We start from the raw sequence: 14,526 nt of genomic DNA on the forward strand, positions 1-14,526 counted from the left end.
TTGTGTTTTCCTTCTGAAAGGTCTCTGCCTGTTCAGGACCGTGCCACGTGCTGGGATTTCTTTTGATCACATCCCCTGTGGAGCTGCACGTTCTGTGTTTGCAGTCAGGGCTCAGCACCTTGCTGTGCTTGGGGAGCTGTGCTCAGCTGCCCTTCCTGGATTCAGTCCCTTGCTGGGAAGGGCTCAGCTGCCCTTCCTGGAGCCCACAGGGACCAGCACAGCACAGCCGTGGCCTGGGCTGCTTTCCTGACACGCCTGCTTGCAGTGGCCTTGAGCTGCCCTGTGTGTTTGTGTCTCAGCACTCAGCAGCATCCCGAGGCCTCAGCAGTGGAGAGCTTGGCTCAAGTGTTGAATCCTGGCTCAGGTGTCAGCAGCACACTGCTCTCAGCAGTGCCCAGGGCACTCCCAGCCCAGGCTCTGGGTGCTGCTGCTCTCTGGCTGCTGCTCAGCTGCTCCCTGGCTCTGGCCTGGTGTCCCCTGTGCTCTTCTCAGCCCTCCTGTGCCAGGTGTGTTTTGGATACAGATGTTTGGGAGGGGGATTTGTTACAGAACCACAGAAGGGTTTGGGTTGGAAGGGACCTTAAAAATCATCTTGTTCCTTCCACCTTCCCCCAGAGCAGGTTGCTCAGCCCCGTGCACTGTTCATTTCAGTGTTGTCCCCTCTGCAGGTGTGTCAGGAGTGAAGGCAGCCCGGCTGGAGGAAGCTCTGGCAGTGAAGCACTGTGCCCTGTCCCTGGTGGGGGAGCCCATCATGTACCCCCACATCAACCAGCTGGTGAGGCTCCTGCACCAGCAGGGCATCTCCACCTTCCTGGTCACCAACGCCCAGTTCCCTGAGGAGATCAGGTAAGAGCTACAGGAAATCCCTCCTCAAACACTGGAGTGCTGACCTGTGTCCCCATCCCATTCTGTGCCCCTCAGAGTCAGCTCTGCACAAGCACTGGCAGTGAAAATCCCCCTCAGCATCTGATTTTAACCTCAATCTCCTCATGCTCCTTCTCAGCCCTTTCTCTCTCTCAGTTTGATTTTTTTCTGTGCCTCCTAAACAAACTGTGATTGCTGCTGGAAGTGGAGAGGCTGGAATGTGGCAGGAGAGGAGCAGTGAGTGAGCTGTGGTTTGTGCCTGGGACAGGAGTAATTTCTGTCCTCCTGCCAGCCAGAGCAGGGCACTGAGCTCAGAGATTGCCTTTTGGGGCTGATCTTTGTTCTGACCCCAGAGCAGCAGCTGTGAAGGCTCAGCCCACAGCTCTGCCCAGCCCAGCATCCCCAGCAGGGTCAGGATCAGGAGGGGGGACAAGCACATGTCCATCAGCAGAGTGGGATCTGCTTCACCTCCCTCAGGGGGACTTGAATGAAGGCTTCCAAACACTTCAATGAACTCTTTCAGAGTCTTTCCAAAGGAAAAGAATCCCCTTTTCTGATGCTTTGGAGCATCCAGGCTGTTGTTACCAAAGTGCAGCATGTGGGGAAATGCAGCTCCAGGGAGGCTGGGGCTGCTCACAACCCCAGCAGTTGGGAACAGCAGCAAATCCAGCCCTGGAGCTGTGGGAGCTGTGGCAGGGTGGCCTTGGTGCCACCCAGCTCATGCCAGCTCCTCTCTGTGCTCCTGGGACAGCTTCCCTTGCACTCATGGTCTGAATCTGGCACTGAGGGGGGAGTGCAGGCACTTTGGGGGTGAGTAATTATACACTACAAAGGCATTCCAAATGATTGAATAATTGTGTAATCAAGTTACTTTAAGTCATGTATTATGTGCCTGGTAGATAGAAATTGCTCTTTCCTAAATATAGCAGTTTAAAAAGAGAGCACACACTCTATTTGGAAGCTGCACTTTTCGGATCTGCTGAATCTTTTTAAAAAGAAACAAAAAAGAAGGGGATAAAATGCTAGTCTTGCTATCTTAAAAATTGCAACTGATCTTTGGCTCATCAAAGCAGATGATTTGCTTAATATGGGAACTGAAGTTGGCACCCAGCTCACTTCTGTGCTGTCAGCAGAGGAGCTGCAGTCAAAAAGTTCATCCTGCAATAGGCAGGGTGACCTCAAGAGAGCTGAGAGGGACTGGGGACAAGGGATGGAGGGACAGGACACAGGGAATGGCTCCCAGTGCCAGAGGGCAGGGATGGATGGGATGTTGGGAATGAGGAATTGTTCCCTGTGAGGGTGGGCAGGCCCTGGCACAGCTGGGGCTGCCCCTGGATCCCTGGCAGTGCCCAAGGCCAGGCTGGGCAGGGCTGGGAGCAGCCTGGGACAGTGGGAGGTGTCCCTGCCATGGCTGGATGAGTTTTAAGGTCCCTCCCAACCCCTTCTGGGAGAGGGCAGTGTGGCCTGGGATGTTGCTGAAGTCAGGACAGGGGCTCCAGTGGGTGCCCCCTGTGCCTTCTTCTCCTCCTCCTCCTCTCCTTGGGCTGCAGCTCCACCTGCCACAGGCTCACAATAAACTGAGGGAGGTTTTACAGCAGGTGAGCTCCTGTACCTGGCTCCTGTCTCTGACCCATGGCTGTGAACACTCCTCGTGTGTGGGTTTGCCTTTATGATCAATAATAATGCCAATAACCAGCAGATGATTATTGATGCTCACCAGCAAATGCTCATTTGTGATGTTGCTGTTCCTGGTCCTTGTGGGCTCTGTCCTGCCTGCCTGGTGAAGTGGATTTATTTGATGGCACAGCTCAGCTGCAGATTTCAGCTCAGGATTCCTGCCCACACCCCTGTGTAAATGCCATGGATTTTGTCTCCTGGATTTCACCTCAGGTGTCTGAGCTAGCAAATCCATCCTGGTGCCACACAGCTGCATTTGCTGTTGTTCTGCACTGGAGCTGTCCCAGGAGCACCAGTCTGTGTCCTTGTTCTCACTGCCCCCATGGCTGCCCCTCTCTCCTTGTCCCCCCTTGGCAGAACATGCCCAGCTCTCCTGGGCTTGGATCCCAGCCATGCAGAGCCCTGTGGGCCATTCCTGTTTGGGGCTGAAATCCCTCCCTTGGATCACTTCTGATTCCTTCATTTCCCCCTTGCTGACTGTGAGTCTGGCTCCTGCCTGTCCCTAGGTTTGAGATGATTTTTCTCAGCCCCTCTTTGTAAAGCACCTGCTCCATCTTCACTAGGGCCCCTTTTAATTAAGCAAAGGCAGCACTGAGTAAAGAAAGAGTTTGGCTGAGTATTCCTGGAAACTGAGCACTTCACATTTGGTCGTTTTGGACTCTGTGGCTTTGGGTTGCCAGTCCAGACAAACTTGTTTACAAAAACTGAAATTTTAACCTGAAGCGTTCAGTTTGTTCTGGATTATTTTGTGTTGCTGTCTAAACACACACAGAGAATGTGTTCCAATGGTTGGTTGAGTGGATTTTTCTGGACACAAAGAGCTCTGGTCAGTCTCTCTCTGGCCCGTTGTTGCCCCTGTCACCTTTGGGTGACTGAGTGTTTTTAGGTGGCACTGTTTGGCAGCTGAACAATGGCTTCTGATTTCTCCTCATCTCTAGAGAACCAAATGAAGCTGGGACTGGTGCCTGCTCATTGCAGACTTCACAGAAAGCACTCCCAAAATGCTGCCTCTAGATGCTGGGAGCTCTGTGTACACTGTGGTTGTTGATGCTGCAGCCCTGGGGTGGCAGTGCCATGAGGGCTGGGTGTGTGACACTCACTGCTTTTGTCACTTCTGCCAGGGGAAAGGCTCTGTCCCCATCCTGAGGGGTGTCCCTACCCCTGGAGGTGGCACTCAGTGCCTCGGGCTGGTGACAAGGTGGGCATCAGGCACAGGCTGGGCTTGGTGACATTGAGGGGCTTTTCCAACCTCAGTGATCCTGTGTCACAAACATGTTTTATGGAAAATCCTTTCCTTAGGACTTTTTCTCCTGAGAAGCTGGGAGGCCTCAGGAACAAAATGTAAACATTGATTATCTGCTGCTGTGGAATGCAACAGATGCATCTGGGATTGGTCTCATGTGGGTGTTTGTAATTAATGGCCAATCACAGTCAGCTGGCTCAGACTCTCTGTCTGAGCCACAAGCCTTTATTATCATTCCTTGTTTTTCTATTCTTAGCCAGCCTTCTGATGAAATCCTTTCTTCTATTCTTTTAGTATAGTTTTAATGTAATATATATCATAAAATAATAAATCAGCCTTGTGAAACATGGAGTCAGATCCTCATCTCTTCCCTCATCCTCAGACCCCTGTGAACACGGTCACAATCCTGGGATTCTGAGGGAGCTCCTTTCTAGGCTCTTCTTAATCCCTTTGGTCCTTTTGCTCCTGGGCTGTGCTGTTGCTGCTCCTCCCTGATTCCCTTGGCTTTTATGGAGGGGTTCAGCCTCCACCCAGGCTCTTCCCACACCAAAGGAGCTTCAATCCCTGCAGGAGTTCCCAGTGCTGGCTCCCAGCACTTGTGGCCAGAAGGGCTCTGCTCCAGGATTTCTGTGGAAGGAGAACATGGTTGTGGTTTGTGTCTGGTTTTATTTTCTAAACAGCTTTGCTATCCCTTCAAAAATGTCACTGATGATCCTGCTGCAGGTCAGGGGAGTTCAGCATGTCCAGCAGTAGGAGCTGGCTGAATTAGGGCTGAATTTAGAGTCACAGAATCCCTGAGGATGGAGCATCCCTCCAGGATCATCGAGTTCCAGCTGTACCCAATCCCTGCCCAGAGCACTGAGTGCCACCTCCAGCCTTTCCTTGGGCACCTCCAGGGATGGGCACTCCAAACCCCCCTGGGCAGCCCCTGGCAGTGCTGAGCCCCCTTTCCATGGGGAGATTCCTCCTGGTGTCCATTTCTGTTCAATGGATTGTTTTCCCATGGGCAGATCATGGAGAAAGGGCACAGCTTTGTGGGTTGCAGAACCTCTCAGTGCCTCAGCTGAAGCCCTTCCTTTGGGAAGCCTTTCCCAATGTGTTCCAGCCCCGCTGGAGTGAGATCTGTGCTGGTGCAGGGAGGAAGTGACAAAGGCATTGTCAGCCAAGGGCTGTGGGAGAGTTCTCAGCCTTGGGGCTGTTTGTGGGGGTTATAACACCTTGCTGCTGATGGTGGTCATTTGGCAGAGGTGAACCTTCCCTGGAAACACTGCCCAGCTCCTGTTTTTGTCGGAGGGCACAAACTGAAGCTGCGGGTTTGGAAAGCAGCAGTTCCCTTTTCCCTTTGCAGGAGGCTGGAGCCTGTGACCCAGCTCTATGTCAGTGTGGATGCCAGCACCAAGGAGAGCCTGAAGAGGATTGACAGACCCCTCTTCAAGGACTTCTGGGAGAGGTTTCTGGACAGCCTGAAGGCCTTAGCTGAAAAGGTACCCACTTAGGAATGGATTTTTAAATGGCTTTTTCCTTCCTTCTATACTCTGCTGACTCACCACCTCTTTTTCTTCCTTCTCACCTTACTTGCTTCTACTTTCTGCAGAAGTAGAAGACTTGAGAGGCTCTAAGATGGACCATGGAGTGGGTTCTGGGTGTGTTGGGAGTATATTTCCATGGTTGGGGTGTTCAGGTGTGTGAAGTGCAGCAGGTTTGGGTGGTTTTCCAGAGCAGAATGTGTGTGTCAAACGGGGCAGTAAATGCTGTGACTAAAAGCTGCTGTGAGGGATGAAGAGATTATCACACAATAGATTTCCTAACAAAGGGGTTACACAAAAAACAGGCTGCTGAAGGAAAGCTGGAAATTCAGGCAAGAGTTGTAAATCTTGTTTACAACTTACAAAGAGTTGTAAATGTGTTCCCTTGCTCTGGTTCTCAGAGGCTCCCTTGAAATGGCAGCACATTAAAATGCGTGTGCTGGAGTTCGGTAGCTCTGTCACCCTCCTGCCCCACAGAAATCTCTTTGTCTGGAAGGTTGAGCCATGCCAGGGGATCTGAGCACAGCAGCAGGGGGGCTTTGCCCTGTGTGTGATGGATCAGCAGTGCCTGGGCCCTGGGTGTGTCAGCTCTGGAGTCACTGGTGCAGCACTCCTGGGCCCAGCAGCACACCAGGGGGTGAGAACAGAGCCATGTCTGCCTCTTGTTCCTGCTCCTGGGCTCTGGTGGGAGCCAGGGCTGTGTGTACTGATGATTGACACGTTACCTGCTGGGATGGACAGCCAGGAGAGACTGCTGCTTTGCAATAATGAGGTTTTGTGGGAATAATGAGCTTTCCAGCCTTCTCAGGTCGTGGTGTTGGAGCATTCTCTGCCAAAGGAACTTAGATTAGTGGATGTGTGAGGCTCAGAGGAATTGAGTGGCACTTTGTGCTGCCAAGGCACGTGGGCAGCATGGTCAGGAGTTTGTGTGTGGAGGTGCAGCAAAACCTCAGGCCAAACACTGAGGGCATTGAAATCAAGTGCAAACAAATTCTCTGTGAGCAGGGAAATCTGTGGGAAGAAGTAGAGCTAAAATACTGAAGGTACAAAATACTGAAAAAGCCTTTTGGGAAGTTGCTTTTTGCCCATCATTTCTTTCCTGTGCCTCTCTTGACCCTGAGTGTTCATTACTGGGAGAAGTTTCCTTGCAAACAATTGAAGGTGAAAGTATTGGCAAGTCTGTCCATACAGCTAAAAATACCCTGGTCAAGGTGAAGAGGAGAGGAGAAAGCAGCTCCACTAGCAGGTGCATTTCCTCCTCCAAGCAACTGCACTTTGAAGGGTCCTTGAAACACTGATAACACAAGAGCCAATTAATGGTTGTTCCAGTTGAAGCCCTGCTCAGCTGCACGAGGCAGCAGCACATGTGGGGGCAGCAGGAACTCTTGGGGAAGCTGCTCTTTGTTGGTTTTCACTTAATCCCAGAATCAGTGAGGTTGGAAAAGCCCTCCCAGCCCATCCAGTCCAAGCTGTGCCCTGAGCACTGTGTGCCATGCCCAGCCCTTCCTTGGACACCTCCAGGGGTGGGGACTCCAACCCTCCCTGGGCAGCCCCTTCCAGTGCCTGAGCACCCTTTCCATGGGGAAATTTTCCCTGATATCCAGCCTAAATCTCCCCTGGCACAGCTTGAGGCCATTTTTCTTTGTCCCCTGTTCCCTGGGAGCAGAGGCACAAGGTCCCTGCTGAGTTTCTGCAGGCTGAGCCCCTTCCCAGCTCCCTCAGCCTCTCCTGGGGCTCCATTCCCTCCCCTGGACACCCTCCAGCCCCTCAGGGTCTGCACTGTCCTGAGGAGCTCGGGGCTGGCTCTGGGTTGGAGGTGCCCCAGCAGTGCCAGCACAGGGGACAAACTCAGGATTCTGGTACCCAAAACCTCCAGGTGCTCCAGGGCAGCAGCATCAGCTCTCTGTCCCCTCCCAGCTGCCCTGTGGGACTGTGACTGTGGGAGGAGGTGGCAGCCAAAGCACCTGTGAGTTTGGGTACACACAAGCCCTTCTCCAGGCTGGGAGTGGAATGCTGCTGCACTGTGCTGGGGAGGTGATGGTAATTTATCTGGAAACAAACACAAATCCCAGTTTTTCCCGGTGCCTGACAACCCTTCCAGGCTGATTCAGTCCTTCCCAGGTGGAGAGGAGCTGGCACTGCAGCTCATCTGAGTCACTGCTGAGCAGTCATGGGCACACTGAAAGATAAAAGTGGGCAAGGGAGTTTGTAGGAATGTGAGTTGTACCTGCTGTGATCACCCTCGTGGGGTTTGGGAGGTGCTGGTTCTGCTCCCTTGTTGAAGTGAGGGGAGAACGACCATCCTGTGATGCGTCGGACTTGGTTTATTGATCGATCAGCCAGTTTAAATAACAGTGTTAACGAACTTCATGCATATTCCAAAATACAGGCTTATGATAGGCTAACAGAGAAAACTCTAACCATACCTTTTGTTTTACTACACCGTTGATTGTTTACACAAAATAAAACCAGTGTTCCCACTGTGATATGAACGGTTCCCAAAACTTCCACATCTGTTCTCAGGGTGCCATCTTTTCCCAGAGAGAGTGTTACACTTGTTATGGGAAGACTGCCTGAGAACCTTATTGTTAATAAAGTGATGCCTGAGAGAGTCTAATTGTTTATAGAAGTCAGGCTGGGAACTGCTTCACAACTACCTGTTACTTTTCTCTCAATTGCATGGCTTCATGGCCTTTTTCTTCAAGCCATGCCTGAACTAAACTCTCCACACTCCCTGCCTGGGGCTGCAGGGCTGGGTGTGGCAAAATAATCCTCTGCTTTGGTAATCCAGACTGAGAAATGGGAGGGAAAGGAAGAGGGAAGGACATGGTTTTAGGTGAGAAAGGAGAGAGGGTGTTCGTCTTGGCTGTTCTCTTTCCTCCAGCCAAAGCCCAGATCTTGTTAAATATGGGAGGGCCTAGGCAAAGATGGGCTTCAAACGACTCCTGTCCCAGTGAGGTGGTTATAGAACTCAGTTCTGGAATGGTTTGGGTTGAAGGGACCTTACACTCACCCCATTTTAACCCCTTCCACCTGCCCACACTGCTCCAGGCCCCATCCAGCCTGGCCTTGGCCCAGTTATGCTGATAATGGATTTCATGCTTTTAACTGAACTCCTGCACAAAGTTCTTGAGCCTCGGTAAAAAGGTGAATTTAATAACAAATTGTTCCCAGGATGATCTGACAAGCCTCATCCAACATGTTGGGGATTAGTTGCTACATCCGTTTTCAAAGGAAGCCTAGGAAGAAAAGATAAAAAGCTTTTGTGCTATTTCTCTCTGCAGCAAACAACATGAACCCCCCCCACCCTTTGTCCAGTGCTACTTGGAGCAAGTTGGATCCTTTCTAGAGCTGCTCTCATTGAAATGATCTTCATGTTACATTTTCTGTGCTGAGAAGCACTTTTTGAGAGAGGAGTTTATGTTAAACAGCAGGTGGACTCCCAAAGGCTCCTTTGTTTCCTCTCCTGATTCCTTTACCCCTGAAATTAAATGGAGAGGGAAAAGAAAGACAAGAGCATGTGCAATTTAGGCTGTGCCCTTCCAAACACCACATTTGAGTTTTGGAGCCTCACCCTCTGACAGCCTTGAGTTTGTGAGAGTGATTGAGAGATGGCTTGGCTTGACAGACAAGTGCTTGGAGCAGGCACTGAGGATGTGAATCCTTGTCTGATCATCAGGATGAGAAATCTCTGCTGAAAGATGTTTCTTCCAGCCATTGCTGCTTCCTGATCCATATCCAGTGAGGGATCGGCTGCAAACCAGTAATGAAGGGTCCAGGGGGAGGTTGTCCATCCCTGGAGGTTTTAGTATCAAGTTGATGCTTTTTTCCCCAAAATACCTTTAACCAGATGTGCTGAGCAAGAAAACAACCCATGGTCTGTGAGCTCTCATCACTCCCCCAGTCAGATTTGGGATCCTCTGGTGTTTGATTTGGGCTCTGTTTCCCTCAGGGTGACTGGACCAAGTTCTGCAGGCTGAGGAACTTTGGGAATTGTCCTGGTTGTTGTCCATAAATCACCAAGTGTTTTCCCCAGCAATAGGGGCATTGGCTGGGACATGGGAATCTCCTGCTGAGAACTGGAATGGGGATGCAGTGACCCAGTGTGACAAAGTTCTTATGGATTTCTACCCAAACACTGGGAAAACAGCTGGGTAGAAGATGGTGGTGGACAGAGCAGCACGTGTCCTGTTCATGGTGCACATCCCTTGGCAGCAGCTCTGGGGGAGCTTTTTGCCTTCACAGAACCCCAGGCTTGGCCAGGCTGGGCGTGGGGGCCCAGAGGGTCCCTGGTGGCACCTCCGTGCTCAGGCAGGGCCATCCCCGAGCACAGGGCACAGCATTGTGTGCACAGGGCTCTGCAGGATCCCCAGTGCTGAGGGAGACTCCAGCCCCTCCCTGGGCAGCCTGCTCAGGGCTGGGCACTGCCCAGGGCACAAGTTGTGCCTGCTGGGCAGGGGCAGTGCTGGGCTCAGGCCCTGCCCGTGGCTCTGGTGCCACTGCTGGGCCTGGAGCAGAGCCTGGGCCCTGCTCTGCCCCTCCCTGCACACAGGGACAGCCAGGCCTGAGGGCCCCTCTCAGCTGGGGCTCCTCTCCAGCCTGAGCAGCCCCAGCTCCCTCAGCCTTTGCTGGGCACAGAGATGCTCCAGGCCCTCCTCATCCTCACAGCCTGAGCTGGCCCCGCTCCAGGAGCTGCTGTCCCTGCTGTGCTGAGGATCCAGAGCTGGACACAGCACCCAGAGCTGCCCCCAGGGCTGGGCAGGGGGCAGGATCACTCCAGAGGTGCCCCCAGGGCTGGGCAGGGGGCAGGATCACTCCCTACCTGCTGGGAATGCTGCTCCTGACCTGGGTGAGCAAAGCAGCTCTTGAATAAGTGGCTGCTGGTCCATGGGTGTCCATGGGCTTGCTGAGCTCTGGCTGAAGGTCCTGCTGTCACTTGTGCTCTGAGGAACATCTCCCAGCCCTGGTGTGGTGTCACCTCCTCTGTCTGTACCCCTTGAGCTCCTCATGGTGAATCCTGGCCTGGCAGGACTGGCTGTGCTGCCAGAGCCAGGCAGGGCTGAGCTGGGACCTGCCAATGTGCCAATGTCCTCTCAAGCAGCCTGGAGCCATGCTCAGAGCAGGAATGAGCCCTGCAGGTTAATGGGATGGTGTGGCACTGTAGGAACTGATGATGGAGCAGAACCTTGTCCTTCCTGTCCTTCCAGGAGGGTCACAAAGCAGAGGAGGCAGCTGATGGGCACTGCCAGGAGCTCAGTCTGTGCCTTTGGACATCACACTCAGCTCTGCTGCAGATCTGGGTCTCACCTTGCCCTCACTCTCTTTGTGCTTCAAGGGGATCAGGATTTCCTGGAGAACCAGGGCCAGGGCTTGCTGGGAGAGGTGGAGCAGACACCTGGGTTTTTTCCTTTATTAAAAAAGATCAAGAAGGGAAATGGTTCCCTCTGCCTGTGCTGGGATATCACACACTGCCAGGGCCTGGGTTTGGTGCTGGATGTTCCTTGCTGGCAGGTGCTAGGAAAGGTTTATCCAGGAGGAGGCATGAGATACAAACCCAGCTCCCATTGCTGTCTCCAGGTCTGCATTTTCACTCTGTTCACAGGCAGCTCTTGTTACATTCCTGGGTGAAGAAGAGACCAGTTTGATATTTAAACATTCCCAGCCTTGCATCTGCTGCTATTTACTTGACTCTTTTTGGTTTTCCCAACATCATCCTGTCTTCCAAGTTACCCTTGTCTCTGTGTGATTACAAACAGCATAAATACATCGAGTTACATCCTCAGCAGCTTTTGGTGCTGATTATTATGTAATAAATGACAGGGACAATTGTTTTTATGAAAAGACAGATTTGATTTGCACGGAGATAATTTATGTGGTGCCTGGAGGAGGGGAGCTGATGTTTGATGTTTCTGAGCAGGGGGACTTTTTAAGCAGAATTTAAATGTAAAATCTGCAACAGATGTTAGAATCAGTAATCAATTTTGCCACTATAAATTTAGAAGAATTTGACTCTTCTGCACAGTAAATGCTCCCACCAGCTGTGTTCCTGTTTTAATGGGATTGCTAATGAGACTTGTGGTGAAAGCCTTGGGCAATGCAGCCTGAGGAGTGTGACACAGGTATGATGTTAATATGGAGTTATTGCCTCTGAAATCCATCCTGTCCTTTCGTGTCCTCACAGCAATCCAAACCAGGCTTCAGCAGCGTGCTTGGCTGCTGAGGGAGCGAAATCTCATTGCTCTGGCTGTGCCAGTCCCTCCTGCTTTGCTTGCAGGCAGGGAAGGGGGAAATGTTCATACCACAGCTCCAGGCAAAGGGATGTGTTATTGCAGCAGCTGCTGTCCTGTGTGTGCTGGGGAGGCAGAGTGGGGCTGGGGAAGGGAGGGTTCTGTGGTCACCCAGAGAGGAACAGGCAGGGGGTGGAATCCATGTTCTCCCCATCCATTGTCGCCAACATCTTTTATGAAAAATCCTTTCTTTGGGATTTTTTCCTCCTGAGAAGCTGAGAGGCCTCAAGAACAAAATGTAAACATTGATTATCTGCTGCTGTGGAATGCAACAGGTAAACCTTTGATTGGCCCATGTTGGATGTTTGTAATTAATGGCCAATCATAACCCAGTTAGCTCAGACAGAGAGCTGAGCCACAAACCTTTATCATTCCATTCTATTTTATTCTTAACTAGCTTTCTGATGAAATCCTTTCTTCTATTCTTTTAGTATAGTTTTAATGTAATATATATCATAAAATAATAAATCAAGCCTTCTGAGGCATAAAGTCAGATCATTGTCTCTTCCCTCATCCTGAGATCCCTGTGAACACCATCACAATCCATCTCCCAGGTGAAGCCCCTCCTCTCATTCCTGCCTGGCAGAGGGTGCCCAGTGCCACCTCAGGGTCAGGACAGGGCACCCCTGCCCCTCCCATGTCCTTGGGAAGTGGCAGGAGCAGGGCCCTCCTCCTCCTCCCCTTCCCTCATCCCTTCCCTCCTCAGGCAGCAGGCATTCTCCAGCTTGCCCAGCTTTCCTGCTGCAGAAATGTTGGGAGCATTTGCAGTTCTTACCCTCTGTTAAAGAGCATCTCTCTTAAAGAGCCTGGAGCTCTTCTAGAAGCTGCCTGAGATGCCAGCCTTGGCTTTTAGGGAGCTTGGTTCAAACCAGTCTCTGTTCCCCTTCCAGGTTATTCATTACCCAACCACCAGCCCAGGGCTGTTCCCTGCTCTGGACTTGGCTCTGGGAGCTCCCAGTCCCCTCAGCAGCCTCTGTGGCCTTGGGGACGTTTGGTCACATTTTTGTTCTCTGGTTGTGAATTAGAGCAGTTTTCATGGACAGGCCCCTGAGGAGGCTGAGCCTGTGTGTGCTTTTATGGGAGCTCTCCAGGAGGAAAAAACAAACCTAAAATTCTGCTTGTGGCAGCAAGGGAAACTTGGGGCTGCACTTTGCTTCCAGCCAAGGTTTGATTTGAGCCCATGAAGCTGAGCTGATGGGGCTGAGTGGCTCAGGTTGGGCCTGGGCAGGGCAGTGCACCATGCTCCAGTTGCTAAATGCATTAACTCTGGATTTCTCTCCTCACTGAGCCATCCCCAGCAGCTCTCACAGGTGAGGGGCATTTATTGGGTTCATGGAATCCATTCCTCTGCATCCTTGCATTTGTCATTTCAGGAAAGACAAGTTGACCAAACATCTGCAGGAATGATGTGTTTGCTCATGTGGAACAGGGAGTGCAGAGCTGAGACAGAAGCACTGCAAGCAAGGAAAGGGATTTTCTGGGAATGTGGTGATGGTGGGAGCACCCTCCAGGGTTTGGGAAGGGCAGAATCAGGGGGGATGTTGCTTTGGAGGGGAGAAATCCATTCCTGGAGGGTGGGGTGGGCTGGGGGCAGGGCTGCTTGGGGGACAGGGCTGGAGCCAGGCTTGCATGGGGACACAGGGACACACAGGGACACGGGGACATGGACACACAAACACACAGAGACATGGACACATCGACGTGCGGACACACAGGGACACAGGGACAGGGACACATGGGGACACATGGACACACGGACACACAGAGACATGGACACATCGACATGTGGACACACAGGGACATGGGGACAGGGACACAGACACACAGAGACATGGACACATGGACATGCGGACACACAGGGACAGGGACACACAGACACACAGAGACATGGACACATCGACATGCGGACACACAGGGACACGGGGACATGGACACATCGACATGTGGACACACAGGGACATGGGGACAGGGACACATAGACATGTGGACACACAGGGACACGGGGACATGGACACACAGACACACAGAGACATGGACACATCGACATGCGGACACACAGGGACACGGGGACATGGACACATCGACATGTGGACACACAGGGACATGGGGACATGGACACACGGACACACAGAGACATGGACACATCGACACAGATACAGGGACGCAGGGACAGGGACACACGGACACAAGGGGACACAGAGACAGGGTCATATGGACACACAGAGACATGGACACACAGACACAGGGACACACTGACATGCAGACACACTGACACGCAGACACACAGGGACACATGGAGGCACACGGACACACAGACACACAGAGACATGGACACATTGACACAGACACAGGGACATGGGGACAGGAGCACACAGACACACATGGACACACAGAGACATGGACACACAGAGACACAGGGACACACTGACATGCAGACACACTGACACGCGGACACACAGGGACACAGGGACAGGGACACATGGAGGCACACAGACACACATGGACACACAGAGACATGGACACATCGACACAGACATGGGGACAGGGACACACGGACACACAGGGACACAGACACAGGGACATATGGACACATGGGGACACACAGACACATTGACACTTGGACACACCGACACATGGACACACAGGGACAGGGAGACACAGAGAGACTGACACAGAGACATGGGGACACAGGGACACACAGACACACCAACACAGGGAGACGTGGACACAGGGACATGTGGATGCAGAGACATGGACACACGGGGACATACAGACACGGGGACGCACGGACATAGCAACACACGGACACTTGGACACATGGAGACATGGACTCGTGGAGTCATGGACACATGGACTCACGGAGACACGGACACACGGACAGGGTGCCCAGGGCTGTTGAGTGCCATGTGTCCTTTGGGTGGCCTTGGGG

The 14,526-nt window shown here is 52.3% G+C and overlaps 1 protein-coding gene across 5 annotated transcripts in view; it reads left to right on the top strand.

Moving 5' to 3' along the window:
* The window catches only part of LOC134427751 (S-adenosyl-L-methionine-dependent tRNA 4-demethylwyosine synthase TYW1-like), a 113,551-nt gene that overhangs the window by 50,823 nt on the left and 48,202 nt on the right, over positions 1 to 14,526 (top strand). For all 5 annotated transcript variants that reach the window (XR_010030226.1, XM_063173822.1, XM_063173819.1 and 2 more), the window contains exons 13-14: positions 669 to 846; positions 5,133 to 5,268. Coding sequence is in view for 4 of the 5 variants with exons in the window: in XM_063173822.1 (XP_063029892.1) it covers positions 669 to 846; positions 5,133 to 5,268 (314 nt within the window). In the remaining variant the exon portion in view is untranslated. The remainder of the gene's footprint in view (positions 1 to 668; positions 847 to 5,132; positions 5,269 to 14,526) is intronic.

The sequence above is a fragment of the Melospiza melodia genome, chromosome 21 (genome assembly GCF_035770615.1).
Source record: "Melospiza melodia melodia isolate bMelMel2 chromosome 21, bMelMel2.pri, whole genome shotgun sequence".
Lineage (NCBI taxonomy): Eukaryota > Metazoa > Chordata > Aves > Passeriformes > Passerellidae > Melospiza > Melospiza melodia.